General features: G+C 47.2%; 1 protein-coding gene across 4 annotated transcripts in view; it reads right to left on the bottom strand.

Annotated features, from left to right (window-relative positions):
* Positions 1-384: 384 nt before the first annotated feature.
* The window catches only part of dpysl4 (dihydropyrimidinase like 4), a 40,560-nt gene continuing 26,496 nt past the window's right edge, over positions 385-14,448 (bottom strand). For 3 of the 4 annotated variants that reach the window (XM_034240623.1, XM_034240624.1, XM_034240622.1), the window contains exons 5-15: positions 13,724-13,785; positions 13,544-13,624; positions 13,395-13,463; positions 13,130-13,250; positions 12,850-13,006; positions 12,440-12,581; positions 8,016-8,100; positions 7,841-7,926; positions 7,572-7,751; positions 1,112-1,277; positions 386-857 (exon numbers count right to left, since the gene is read on the bottom strand). In XM_034240623.1, coding sequence (XP_034096514.1) covers positions 766-857; positions 1,112-1,277; positions 7,572-7,751; positions 7,841-7,926; positions 8,016-8,100; positions 12,440-12,581; positions 12,850-13,006; positions 13,130-13,250; positions 13,395-13,463; positions 13,544-13,624; positions 13,724-13,785 — 1,241 coding nt within the window. In that variant the 3' untranslated portion in view covers positions 386-765. Of the gene's footprint in view, positions 858-1,111; positions 1,278-7,571; positions 7,752-7,840; positions 7,927-8,015; positions 8,101-12,439; positions 12,582-12,849; positions 13,007-13,129; positions 13,251-13,394; positions 13,464-13,543; positions 13,625-13,723; positions 13,786-14,448 lie in introns of all 4 variants that reach the window. The other variant, XM_034240621.1, reaches the window with a different exon arrangement.

Below are 14,448 nucleotides of genomic sequence, written 5' to 3'. Positions count from 1 at the left end.
AATGAAGCCGCTGACGTCACTTCTTCTTCTTCTGCTTTGGGTTTACTGGCAGGCCGCAAACCACTTCACGGCGTATACTGCCACCCAAAGTCCCCGGCCGGAAGTCCCCGGAGTTGGGGAAGGCTTCAGTAGAAGCTGCTGGGACTCCCAGCAGCTTCTACTGAAGCCTTCCGAGTAAATCGCTAGAACGCCGACACCTCCTCATCTCCACCGCTCCCATGTTTTATTTTGTGTTGCCATAAGTTATTCTCTCTGCGTTTCTGCGCTGGGCTAATGCTAATGCTAATGCGAGGAAATGAAATGGCGGCTTCACAAAACTTTTTGGGGGTTTTACGGGGCGTGGTCTGCAATCCTTCCAGCCAATCAGACACAGGAACCTTTTTCTCCCACGAAAGTCCCTGCTCTCTAACAGGGACGGAAAAGGGGGTGAAAAGGTTCTCATGAACTAATTTTAGTTCCGGCTCTTTTTGGTGTGAACGCGACATTTCGGAACTATATCGGAACTAAAGTGGGAAAAGTACTGCGGTGTGAACACGGCTTATGTACTGTACATGAGAGGTTGTTGTAGGATTTGTTAGTATTTGTAGGGTTGTAGTATTAGTTTAAGGATGTAGTACTACATATATATTTAGTATTAGTTGAATTACTACTCCAGAAGGGTTAAGTAGCAGTTGGAAGGAGTACTTTTTGAAGTATTCTATCAGGAGGTCCAATCAGTACTACTTGAAGTATACTGACTGCAGGGTTCAGTGTGTTGTTCACTCTCTAAGATAAGGAGGAGAAGGAGGAGCGTCCACCGGGAGGAGCCATGACTCTCTGGTAGGAGCGCAGAGGGAGGTGGTCGTCTACCTGACCCCCTGTGGAGAGGAGAACAGCTGTGAGTGTTTGAGTGAGTATGAGTGAGTGAGTGTGTGTGTGAGTGTGTGTGTGTGAGTATGTGTGTGTTAGTATGAGTGAGTGAGTGAGTGAGTGTGTGTGTGTTAGTGTGTGTGTGTTAGTGCGTGTTTGTGTGTTAGTGTGCGTGGGTGTTAGTGTGTGTTAGCGTGTGTATGTGTGTGTTGGTGTGTGTGTGTGTGTGTGTGTGTGTTAGAGTGTGTGTCTGTTACTCTACCTGCCAGCGTGAATCCGGATTGGTGGAGATTTCGGAGGCTGGTCTGGGTTTTCGGGCAGGGCGGCCCCCTGGTGGTCGGGGTGGGCGGGACCAATTCAGTCATCATGATGACATCATGGACCGGACCATCATAGTTTCCACGGGGGACGCCGCGGGCCTCCGCCATCTGAGACCAGGAGACAAAATATCCATGGTCAGTTTTGTTCCGCTGACAGCTAGTTATAGAGATAACTATATAACCAACCGACAACTAGTCAATCTGCAGGGAAGGTCACTTGCTAACCAGTAGGTAAAGGTACTAGTTACCCCACAAGTTAACATAACTGGGGCGAAGCCTGCGAGCTAGTTCAGGCAGTCAACTCGAGCACCAATGAAACAATTACACTTGACAAGCCTCGTCCCTCTAAAAACCAATCACGTTCTCCCAAACCTGCCGTTCTATTTAAAGGGGACCTATCATGCAAAATGCACTTTTGTACGTCTTTTATATATGAAGATGTGTCCCTGTGTGTCAGGGAACTCACCAAGTGTCAGAAAACACAATCCTCTCTATTTTCCTCCATACCCAAATCTCTAAAAACGGGGCTGCAACGGATCTGATACAAACTGATCCAGATTTGAATTATTTTCTACGTCACAAAAGGGGTGCTCCGCTTATATGGGCAACATGGAGGGGAAGAGTGTTCCAGAGCCTGGGGCCAGCTGCTGCGAAGGCTCGGTGCCCTAGGGTTTTGAGCCTGGTCTTAGGCACTATCAACAGCAGCTGGTCAGCCGACCTTAAAGCTCTGGCTGGGGTGTAGCGATGGAGGGGTTCTGCTACATAGGCCGGAGGAGCCAGCCCATTTAGGGCTTTAAAAACAAATAAAAGGAGTTTAAAATCAATTCTGAACCGAACTGGAAGCCAGTGCAATGAAGCCAGAATTGGGGTGATATGGTCACGCTTTTTATGGCCAGTGAGTAGACGTGCACTTGCTGTAGGCGTTTAATTGACGCCTGGTCCATACCCACGTATAGAGCGTTGCAGTAATCCAACCTCGAGGTAACAAAGGCGTTAATAACCCTTTCTAGGTCTTTAAAAGATAAAAACTACTTGGTCTTAGCCAATAGTCGTATTTTAAAAAAGCAGGTTTTGACTACGCTGCTGACCTGTTTATCAAATTTAAAAGTGCTAGTGAAGGTCACTCCAAGGTTCATAACAGAGGGGAGGATATTATTTTTGAGGGAGCCCAGAATATCAACCTGGGAGGCTGGAGGTCGGGGTCCAAAAAAGATAACCTCAGTCTTGCTCTCATTGACGTTGAGGAAATGTTGGCTCAGCCAGGATTTGATCTCTGCTAAGCAGTTCATCAATAGCTGTAATGAGTTGAAATTTGAATTGAGTGGCAGATAGATCTGTACATCGTCGGCGTAGCAGTGGAAAGGGATGTTGTGTTTTGTGAGAATTGAACCTAGGGGCAGTATGTACAGTAGAAAAAGGATGGGGCCCAGAATCGAGCCTTGGGGAACCCCACAGGTAAGAGGGGCTTTGGCAGAGGAGAAGGCACCTAACTGCACTGAGAGGCTACGGTCTGTCAGGTAGGACCTGAACCATGCAAAGGCAGAGCCTGTAATGCCTGCGGACTGCCGTTGTCAAGCCGTGACAACAGGATGCTATGATCCAGAGTGTCAAAGGCAGCTGTCAGGTCCAACAGCACCAGGACAAAAAAAATACTTGCTCCAACTGATTCAAAAACATCTCTAAGGAAGTGAGAGGGAATGCTGTCTGAGGTGCAGTTTGTCGGCCGCAGGTGCTTTACTACATCCGAGAGAGAAGAGAGGGATACAGGCTCAAAATGGTCGAGGACAACAGGGCACAGAAAGGGAGCAGGATCTGGGGTAGCACTAGTATAGGCTAGCCTTAGAGCAGATACTTCTTCAATAAAAAATGTAAGAAATGTATCGCAGAGAGTAGTCGATGGCACAATTGGAGAGGCATCACAAGGATTAATGATCGAGTCGAGGACATTAAAAAGAACCTGAGGTTTATGGCTGTTTTTGGAGATTAACAGAGAAATGTGCTCTGTTTTGGCTTTGACTGCCGTCTGATAAACGGAAAGGCAAGCACGAAGGATTTCTAAGGAGACATGGTGGAGTTTATCCTTTTTCCATTTTCTCTCTGCACGCCTGCAAGCGCATTTAAGAGCGCGAGTACAGTCATTGAGCCACGGCTCTGAGAGAACTTTGTTGCGTCTAAGCGTAAAAGGAGCAACAGAATCCAGTATTAGGGTACATGTCGAGTCAAACATGGAGATAAGCTCATCCGCACTAAAAACACAGTTCACCTCTAATTTACAGATCAGGGAAGCATTAAAAACATCAGAGAACTGTGAGGCAGTCAAGGGGTTAATTGAACGCAGACGACGTGCAGGGGCACGTGATTCGACTCCTGCAGGTAATGTAACTAGTTAACCTGTAGGTGCAACTCCATTTTAACAGGATAACAACTGGTGACTTCTAGAATTGTGTGAGTAACATTCTGTTTTTAGACTTCTCTGTTTCAGTGTGTGTACTCTGTATAAATGCTCTGTAGTTGATCTGACTGGAATTGTGTTTTTAAATCTCAAAACCGCTACAGTATCTGTCAGACAGAAACTTGGGACAAGTCATTTGACTGAAACTTTAAAACTGAACTAACTGACTGCTAGGGTTAACTTTGATTTAAACATTTGTAGAATACTAAGAGCTTTATTGAGTAGGTGTAACTGTATTAAGGGTTAAACTCATAACTTTATAACTTAGGATTTAATGTAATTGTAAAACCATTGGGCCACTGAAAATACACAATAACAACTCAGGAGGGAGCCAGTCTCGATTTCCTTTTGAGGGCCACCAGCTGCAGAGAGTTAACTAATTAAAGGGGCGTGGCCCCACATCTGTGAGAACTCAGCAATCAGGTGTCCATTTTAGGTAGCACTTTTCTGGAGCGTCAGCTTCAGCGTCAGACAGGCAAAGACATTGGAGTCCTGCGGGAGTCAAAGACTGGCAAAGACATTGGAGTCCTGCGGGAGTCAAAGACTGGCAAAGACATTGGAGTCCTGCGGGAGTCAAAGACTGGCAAAGACATTGGAGTCCTGCGGGAGTCAAAGACTGGCAAAGACATTGGAGTCCTGCGGGAGTCACGAGGGAGGCAAAGAGGAGGCAAATCCTACTTTGATTGAGCTAAGTATCGCTGGTGTTTTATTTTATTTGGTTGTTTAGCCCCTCAGGCTATAATCATGTGTATTTTCTCCATTCCTGTTCATGTGTCTTCTCGCAATTATCACTGGCCCTGTGTATCTCCTAATCGATATAACCGGCCTGCTCTCGTCTATCCCACATGCTCCACTGAGATCCAGCATCTAGTTTCAGAAGGCCTGTGGAACTGCCAGTCAGCTGTTCCTAAGGCTGACTTCATCTCTGGCTATGCCTCCCTGCAGTCTCTGGATTTCCTTGCTCTCACTGAGACCTGGATTACTCCATCCAACACATCCACCCCAGCAGCTCTCTCCACTGCATATTCCTTCTCCCATACACCCAGACCCACTGGCAGAGGAGGTGGCACTGGTCTCCTGCTCTCTCCCAAATGGAGCTTTTCCCTCTTCAAGCTACCTAACTTCACTCCTTCCACCTTTGAATTTCATGCCGTCACAGTAACCCATCCTGTACAATTAACCATTGTTGTTCTCTACCGTCCACCAGGCGCCTTGGGGGACTTCTTGGAGGAATTAGATCATCTCCTCTCACACATCCCTGAAACTGGCCCTCCCGCTGTACTTCTCGGAGACTTCAACCTCCAGACAGGGAAGATAGACGAACTAACATCTCTGTTAACCGCCTTTGCTTTCTCACTGTCTCCGTCCCCACCGACTCATAAAGCTGGCAATGTCCTTGATCTCATATTCTCAAGGAACTGCTCTACTTCTAACCTCTCTGTAAACCCGCTCCACACATCCGATCACTTCTTCATTTCATTCTCTCTACCCCTTTCCAAACATAACAAACTAATCTCTTCTCATCCTGCACCTGTCCGCCGTAACCTTCGTTCCCTCTCCCCCTCTACCTTTGCCTCATCGGTGCTCTCAGCCCTCCCTTCCTCGGACTCGTTCCAACTACTACCTCCAAACTCTGCTGCAGAAACTCTCCTCTCTACTCTCTCTGTCCTCTCACATCTCGGCAGGCTCGTCAGTCCCCTCCTGCTCCCTGGCTAAATGACGCACTGCGTGCTAATAGAACCGTCCTTCGGGCAGCAGAGCGGAAACGGTGGAAATCCAAACACCATGACGACCTCCTAACCTATCAGGCTCTCCTCTTTCTCTGCTTCCATCTCTCAGGCAAAAAGCACTTTCTTTCAAGATAAAATCCAATCTTCCTATTCCAATCCCAAAAAACTATTTTCCATCTTCTCCTCCCTCCTGGACCCCCCCAAAGCCCCTTCCCCCTCCTCCCTCCTGGACCCCCCCAAAGCCCCTTCCCCCTCCTCCCTCCTGGACCCCCCCAAAGCCCCTTCCCCCTCCTCCCTTCTGTCAAGCGACTTTGTTAACCACTTTGAAAAAAAGGTTGATGATATTCACTCTTATTTTTCTGACTCACCTTTACTCACCGCTGGGTCACCAGACCCCCCTTCCACCCACACACTAACCTCCTTTTCCCCTCTCTCTCCAAGTGAGGTTCTTACCCTCATTACCTCTGCCTGCCCTACCACCTGTCCTCTGGACCCTATCCCCTAAAACCTCCTTCAGACTATCGCTCCTGATATTCTACCGTTTCTCACCCATTTCATCAACACTTCTCTAACTTCTGGTCACTTTCCAAACAGTCTCAAGGAGGCAAGAGTAAACCCTCTCCTAAAGAAACCCACTCTCAACCCGTCTGATGTTATAAACTACAGGCCTGTCTCTCTCCTCCCGTTCCTGTCTAAAACACTTGAACGCGCTGTCTTTAAACAACTCTCCTGTTATCTCCATCAGAACAACCTTCTGGATCCGCACCAGTCTGGTTTCAAGGCAGGTCACTCCACAGAAACTGCTCTCATTGCTGTCACGGAGGAAGTGCACACGGCTAAAGCAGCCTCCCTCTCCTCTGTCATCATCCTGTTGGACCTGTCTGCTGCATTCGACACGGTGAACCATCAGATCCTCCTTCACACTCTCCAAGAACTTGGAGTTTCAGGCTCTGCACTTTCCCTCCTCACCTCATACCTCAAAGACCGTACCTACAGGGTCACTTGGAGAGGGTCCGAGTCCGACCCTTGTCAATTAACTACAGGGGTCCCTCAGGGCTCTGTTCTTGGTCCCCTCCTCTTCTCCTTGGACACAAACTCGCTCGGATCAGTCATTAGCCCGCATGGTTTTTCATACCACTGCTACGCTGACGACACCCAATTAATTCTGTCCTTTCCCCGCTCAGAGACCCAGGTTGTCGCACGCATCTCTGCTTGTCTAGCAGACATCTCTCAGTGGATGTCTGCTCATCACCTCAAGCTCAACCTTGACAAGACTGAACTTCTTTTCCTTCCGGGAAAAGATTGTCCCACTTTTGACCTAACAATCAACATCGGCACCTCTGTTGTTTCCCCGACTCAGACTGCAAGGAATCTGGGTGTGACCCTAGATAACAACCTGTCCTTCACTGCAAACATCGATGCTACAACCCGCTGCTGCAGATACACGCTTTACAACATCAGGAGGATACGTCCCCAGCTGACCCAGAAAGCCACGCAGGTTCTGGTCCAGGCTCTCGTCATCTCACGCCTAGACTACTGCAACTCCCTCCTGGCTGGTCTACCTGCATGTGCCATCCGACCTCTGCAGCTCATCCAGAATGCAGCGGCTTGTCTGGTCTTCAACCTTCCTTAATTTTCTCACACCACTCCGCTCCTCCGCTCCCTTCACTGGCTTCCAGTAACTGCTAGAATCCACTTCAAGACACTGGTACTTGCGCACCATGCTGTGAATGGATTTGGCCCTTCGTACATCCAGGACATGGTTAAACCGTACACCCCAGCACGTGCACTACGCTCTGCATCAACCAAACGGCTCGCTGCACCCTCACTGCGAGGGGGACCCAAGTTCCCATCAGCAGAAACACGTGTGTTTGCTATCCTGGCTCGAAAATGGTGGAATGAGCTCCCCATTGACATCAGGACAGCAGATAGCTTACACACCTTCCAGACTGAAAACTCATCTATTTCGACTCCACTTCGAGCGATAGAACTACTAATAAAGCACTTATAAACTAACAAAGGACTGGCTTATCTAAAGCCAGTTGAGTAGCACTTGAAATGTTTGGCTCTATGAAACCTGATGTTGTTATATGATTCTGTTTTCTTCAAGTTTGTATTTTGTTGGTCGAACGCACTTATTGTAAGTCGCTTTGGATAAAAGCGTCAGCTAAATGCAATGTAATGTAGCGAGTTAACCCAGGTTATGGTTGGTTAGGTCACCTTGCTGCGGGCTCTGATCCTCTTGTACACGGTGTCAGGGAACGCCTTCCTGTATACGAAGCGTCCAGATCCTTCGCTCACGTTCAGCTTCCCGTCCTGAAGAACCACCCGACCCCCGCAGATTACAACAGATGGAACGCCCCGGAACTCTAGACCCTCCAGAATGTTCACCTCCAGACTCTGTGGGGAGGAAGAGGAGGTAACACTGATGATGAAGAGGAGGTAACACTGATGATGAAGAGGAGGTAACACTGATGATTAAGAGTTACCAGGTTGTGAGTCTTTGCAGAAACGGTCCGGCTCTCTTTAGGGTTCCAGACGACGAGGTCAGCGTCCGAGCCCACAGCGATCCTCCCTGAACACAAGATGACCCATTACTCATGTCTGAGTGTCATTTGTATTTCTCTGAGTATAGATTACTCAGCCTGCTGTTGTCATGGTTACCTTTGCGGGGGTACATGTTGAACAGCTTGGCGGCGTTGGTGCTTGTCACTGCAACAAACTCGTTCTCATCCATCTTCCCCGAACACTGCAGAGATACACACTTTATATACTACACATTACATTATATTACATTTAGCTGACGCTTTTATCCAAAGCGACTTACAATAAGTGCATTCGACCAAGAAGATACAAACTTGAAGAAAACGGAATCATATACAGTAGGGCAAAAAAGTATTTAGTCAGCCACCAATTGTGCAAGTTCTCCCACTTAAAAAGATGAGAGGCCTGTAATGTTCATCCTGGGTACACCTCAACTATGAGAGACAGGATGGGGGGAAAAAATCCAGGAAATCACATTGTAGGATTTTTAATGAATTTATTTGCAAATGATGGTGGAAAATAAGTATTTTGTCAATAACAAAAGTTCATCTCAATGCTTTGTTATATACCCTTTGTTGGCAATGACAGAGGTCAAAGGTTTTCTGTAAGTCTTCACAGGGTGTTCACACACTGTTGCTGGTATGTTGGCCCATTCCTCCATGCAGATCTCCTCTAGAGCAGTGATGTTTTGGGGCTGTCGCTGGGCAACACGGACTTTCAACTCCCTCCAAAGATTTTCTATGGGGTTGAGATCTGGAGACTGGCTAGGCCACTCCAGGACCTTGAAATGCTTCTTACGAAGCCACTCCTTCGTTGCCCGGGCGGTGTGTTTGGGATCATTGTCATGCTGAAAGACCCAGCCACGTTTCATCTTCAATGCCCTTGCTGATGGAAGGAGGTTGTCGAAATCTCACGATACATGGCCCCATTCATTCTTTCCTTTACACAGATCAGTGGTCCTGGTCCCTTTGCAGAAACACAGCCCCAAAGCATGATGTTTCCACCCCCATGTTTCACAGTAGGTGTTCTTTGGATGCAGCTCAGCATTCTTTCTCCTCCAAACACGTCTAGTTGAGTTTTTACCAAAAAGTTCTATTTTGGTTTCATCTGACCATATGACATTCTCCCAATCCTCTTCTGGATCATCTAAATCAGGCATCCTCAAACTACGGACTCCGGTCCGGATCCGGACCGAACCACCACTGTCTCCGGACTCTGAGCAAATTATAGTTTTCATATGTATTATCTCTCTGTATTATATGTGAGACATCGCCACAACGCATTCGCAACGAGTCAAAATTCTCCGCTATGTCCACTGCAAACAGCGCTCTGCATGTCTGACTGTTCCACTGTGTTCCACCTGTGTGTGTCAACGCTTTGGTCCAATCACATTCAGCATCCAGTCAGCATTTTTTCCCCCCAAACAATCTGCGAATCAGAAGCACAGTAGGGCGGGTCTTCGCGGAATGCGGGTAGGAAAAATGTGTGTGTCTCTTTCAACCTGTCTAAGTCAGAGCGAGAATTAAAAAAAACAAAATTTAGAGCGAGAGTTAACAGCTCATCTAGTTCCATCTGTACTGTAGCTAGTAGCCTAGTTTCACCTACCGGGGTGGCAACTGACACCCTAAAAATAGGCCTTGCCACCCCAGCTGCCACCCCAGTTGGCAGCTTTGTTTTGAAAGAAAAGTTGTGGCTCATCGGACATTTATGAGAGAAAGTCTCTAATGTCCGAGTGCAAGTGAATGCAGCACAAGATGCACGTCATGCACGTCCCCCGGTCCTGGCGCGAGCGTGGACATACGATTGGCGGCGATTTCATTTTGAACTGGACGGCGCAAAACGAGAAGCATTCGGACCCAAGCACTGAAGGAATGAGGTATTTGCGGTGTACACTGACAAGAAGAGACTGTTTGGCTGTACTCAGCATTGAATCAAAACGCTCTAAAGCTGTTGATCTTAATACGTTTGTGAGGCGTTTTGCTGAACAAAATGGTAATCGCCGCATTCAGCTGTAATAGACATGTCAACTTGATGCTCTGCTCACGGATGAGCATACACAACTATTAAAGGTGGGGTAGGTAAGTTTCAGAAACCAACTCGAGTGCACTAAAATTTGAAAATACACAGCCGAAAAGAATCCGCCCCTTCTTTCAGACTTCCTTACAGAGCACCTCCTCCAACACACATGAACGCGCACATGACGTCTGCAGACTGGTGAAAGTGGCCGCCTGGCGAGTCATTGAAGTACTGCTGCAATGCACGCCCAATGAGGGCACGAGATACATTTGTGCGTGCACGAGATGGAAGGCTGACAGACAGGGCGGCAATCCAATCCGTTTAGCCGGCCCGGCTAAACGGATTGGTTGTACTTTTTACAGTATTACGGCTTCCACAGATGACATTTTTTTATGGCTTTTTTGTCAAATACTTCAGATATTCATTGCTATCGGGATGTTAAGAGCATTCCATGGAATATAACAAAAAGTGTATCTCGAGCCGGTTTCTCAAACTTACCTACCCCACCTTTAAGATGATGACCACGTGTGTGTAAATATATTTTTTTCTTTGAGGGGGTCTGCCCCCAAAAAACTGTTTTAAGTCCTGAGAAAGTCAAATAAGACGGTGTGTAAAACTTCACTGCCCAGCCAAAAAAAAGTAACTACTTTGATTTAACTAGGCCAGTAGGTAAGGGCTTTCCACTGGATAATAACTGAAGTATAAAAGAATGCATGACTGAATTGATGGAGACCATGTTGAAGGCAAACAAAAAGAGGAAATAACAGGTCAAATCAAGCAAATCCCCCTCTCAGATTCCACAGCAACCAGAAGAACATACATACTGGCTGGTGATTTGATTAATCAGCTTTGTGATGGAATAAAAAATGCACAGTGCATTTCCTTAGCTGTGGGTGAGTCCACTGACACCACTGACAATGCTCAGTTGCTGGTGTTTGTGAGTTTTTATGATGAGGCAAAGGGGGAGTTTGTTGAAGATGTGTTGGGCCTGACGAACCTCAGTGGACACACAAGGGGGCAAGACATTTATAAAGCAATAATGGGAATGCTGAATGAAAGAGGGTGCAGCTGCCTTTATTCATAACTGTGCAGCTCTTACACTGCGACTCTGAGGGGTCAAGCACAGACACAATAACAATGAAAACTGCTGCATACAGATTATTTTTGTTTTTGCAACCTCGTGTTAAGAATCTTGTTGCAATTGTTTAAAAGTTTGAATGACCGTAATAAACGGACCTTTGTCTTATTGAAACATTTATTTTGGACCTTTAAGATTTGTATTTGAGTACCCCTGATCTAAATGCTCTCTAGCAGACTTCAGACGGGCCTGGACATGTACTGGCTTCAGCAGGGGGACACGTCTGACACTGCAGGGTTTGAGTGCCTGGCGGCGTAGTGTGTTACTGATAGTAGCCTTTGTTACTTTGGTCCCAGCTCTCTGCATTGACTAGGTCCCCCTGTGTGGTTCTGGGATTTTTGATCACCGTTCTTGTGATCATTTTGACCCCACGGGGTGAGGTCTTGCGTGGAGCCCCAGATCGAGGGAGATTATCGGTGGTCTTGTATGTCTTCCATTTTCTAATAATTGCTCCCACAGTTGATTTCTTCACACCAAGCTGCTTACCTATTGCAGATTCAGTCTTCCCAGCCTGGTGTAGGTCTACAATTGTGTTTCTGGTGTCCTTTGACAGCTCTTTGGTCTTGGCCATAGTGGAGTTTGGAGTGTGACTGTTTGAGGTTGTGGACAGGTGTCTTTTATACTGATAACGAGTTCAAACAGGTGCCATTAATACAGTTAACAAGTGGAGGACAGAGGAGGCTCTTAAAGAAGAAGTTACAGGTCTGTGAGAGCCAGAAATCTTGTTTGTTTGTAGGTGACCAAATACTTAGTTTACAGAGGAATTTACCAATTCATTCATTACAAATCCTACAATGTGATTTACTGGATTATTTCCCCCAATTCTGTCTCTCATAGTTGAAGTGTACCTAGGATGAAAATTACAGGCCTCTCTCATCTTTTTAAGTGGGAGAACTTGCACAATTGGTGGCTGACTAAATACTTTTTTGCCCCACTGTAAGTACATCAGGTTTCATAGAGCCAAAACATCTCAAGTGCTACTCAACTGGCTTTAGATAAGCCAGTCCTTTATTAGTATATAAGTGCTTTGTTAGTAATTCTATGGCTGGAAGTGGAGTCGAAAGAGATGAGTTTTCAGTCTGCGCCGGAAGATGTGTAAGCTATCTGCTGTCCTGATGTCAATGGGGAGCTCATTCCACCATTTTGGAGCCAGGATAGCAAACCCACGTGTTTTTGCTGATGGGAACTTGGGTCCCCCTCGCAGTGCGGGTGCAGCGAGCCGTTTGGCAGACACACTTTATACACACTTTATTCTACACACTTTATCTTCTACACACAGCACAATGTCTCCTATTAGTCCAGAGGGGAACATTTGTAGACACTCTATATATGTATAACGTTAGATCTTCCTGTTATAGATGACTATGTGTGACCTTCAGAGGTCCCTCACCACGCCGCGGTCCCAGACGACCGACAGCCTCTCCTCGATGCCGCTGGTGCCTTCAGGGATCAGCGTGAAGTCGTCTTTACCCACGGCCTTCTGAGCCGTAGAGAAGCTGGCCTGAGCGCTGGACGTCACCTGGAGGTCTCCACTGCAACCATGACGACAGCTTAGCAACCATGCTAACAGGCAGGTACTAATGCTAACAGGGAGGTCAGGTACTAATGCTAACGGGGAGGTCAGGTACTAATGCTAACAGGGAGGTCAGGTGCTAATAGGTACTAACTATGCTAACAGGTACTAACTATGCTAACATGTTCTAACCATGCGAACAGCTGCTAACCATGCTAGCAGGTTCTAACCATGCTAATAGGAGCTAACCAAGCTAACATGAGCTAACCATGCTAACAGGTACTAACCATGCTAACAGAGAAACCAGGCTCTGAGGCGTTGAGGGGTCTGGGTTGAGGGGGGGGCTCATGACGAAGGCAGCAGCAGTGGCCCAGTCTTTGGACCAATAGTGAGAGCCGTCAGTGGCCAGGCCGGCTGTGATTGGCTCCCCGTAGACCACCATACCTGAGGACAGAAACAGGAAAACCTTATTGCAGTGAAGGGACCTGGAGCTGAGGGGGGGGGGGGGGGGTCATTTATCTTTAAATATATTTTTTAATATACAGGTAAATCTCACGATGACCTCACCTTTCTTCCTGGCCTTGGCAATGATGTCAGCGGCGGACTTGCTCATCACCTTGGTAACGTACAGCGGGCAGTTGGCCTGTTTGGCGATGGTGATGGCCCGGTAAACCGCCTCCGTCTCCACCTGAGGACCATAATATATACAGGTGTCTTACAGGAGTAATGACAGGTGTGATGGAGCTTTAATAACAGGTGTGTTACAGGTGTTATACTGGTGTGTTACAGGTATTATAGAAGTGTTATACAGGTTTGTTAAAGGCATTGGTACCTCCTCAGGGTGAGATAAAACGTGTCCTTCAGGTCCGGTGATGCCGAGACAGAGCAGCTTCTTCTGCTCCTGATTACGGAAAAATGACTTTACTTCCTTTTACTTTACCTCCCTTCCCTTGACTCCCCTTTACTTTCCGTTGTGATTACCTCCTCTATGATGTCTCCGTTCTCAGCGTGCACCTGAGCGATGGCTCCGAGATCCCGGAGGACCCCGAACGCCTCGTAGAGCTGAGAGCAGGAGACAGGAAGTGGATTCAGGCAGAATAATAACATGGTTTATATTACATTAAAGATATTGTTTACTGAAGTGATCTGAGCGTGGCTCACCTGTGAGTCGGAGCTCTGGTATCTGTCTTTGTAGGACATGAAGAACAGGAAGGAGTTCACACCTGAAACAGAGGTATTTACCTTTTAGTAAATCTGAGATTCAGGTGTCTCACCTTCCTGCAGATAAATTTGAGGTCACGTGACTCAGCAGGAAGTCTCTCTCTAAAGCCCCTGTCACACTGTCCCGAAATTGACACCCGATGGACACACGATAAAGGAAATGTTCAAATTTGGCTCTGATCGTAGCAACATCGGGCCATTCGTGAGGGCATCTTAAGCCATCGTATGACCGCCGGTGGAGTTTCTCAGGCTCCGTCAGTAACTTCGTGAGCGGCAACTTCGTAAGGCACTCGTGAGGGCATCTTGTCAAATCGAGTCATCTTCATGTTATCATCGGTGCCATCGGGCATTCGCCCTCACTCTGATCGGGGTGAATGCCCGATGGCACCGATGATAACAAGATGCCCTCACGATGGCCTTACGAAGGGAAAAATTGACACACAAATTCAACACGAAAAATGAATCTTCGCAAGGTCCTTCGGTAATTTTTTGGCATGCCAAAGATTTTGCCACCGCTCACGAAGTTGCTGCCGAAGCCTGAGAAACTCCACCGGCGGTCATACGAAGGCTTAAGATGCCCTCACGAATGGCCCGATGTTGCTATGATCACAGCCGAATTTGAACATTTCCTTTATCATGTGTCCATCGGGTTGTTTTATTGCACA

This window comes from Gymnodraco acuticeps, unplaced genomic scaffold (assembly GCF_902827175.1).
Source record: "Gymnodraco acuticeps unplaced genomic scaffold, fGymAcu1.1, whole genome shotgun sequence".
Lineage (NCBI taxonomy): Eukaryota > Metazoa > Chordata > Actinopteri > Perciformes > Bathydraconidae > Gymnodraco > Gymnodraco acuticeps.
This window is presented reverse-complemented; position numbering and strand designations above follow the sequence as displayed.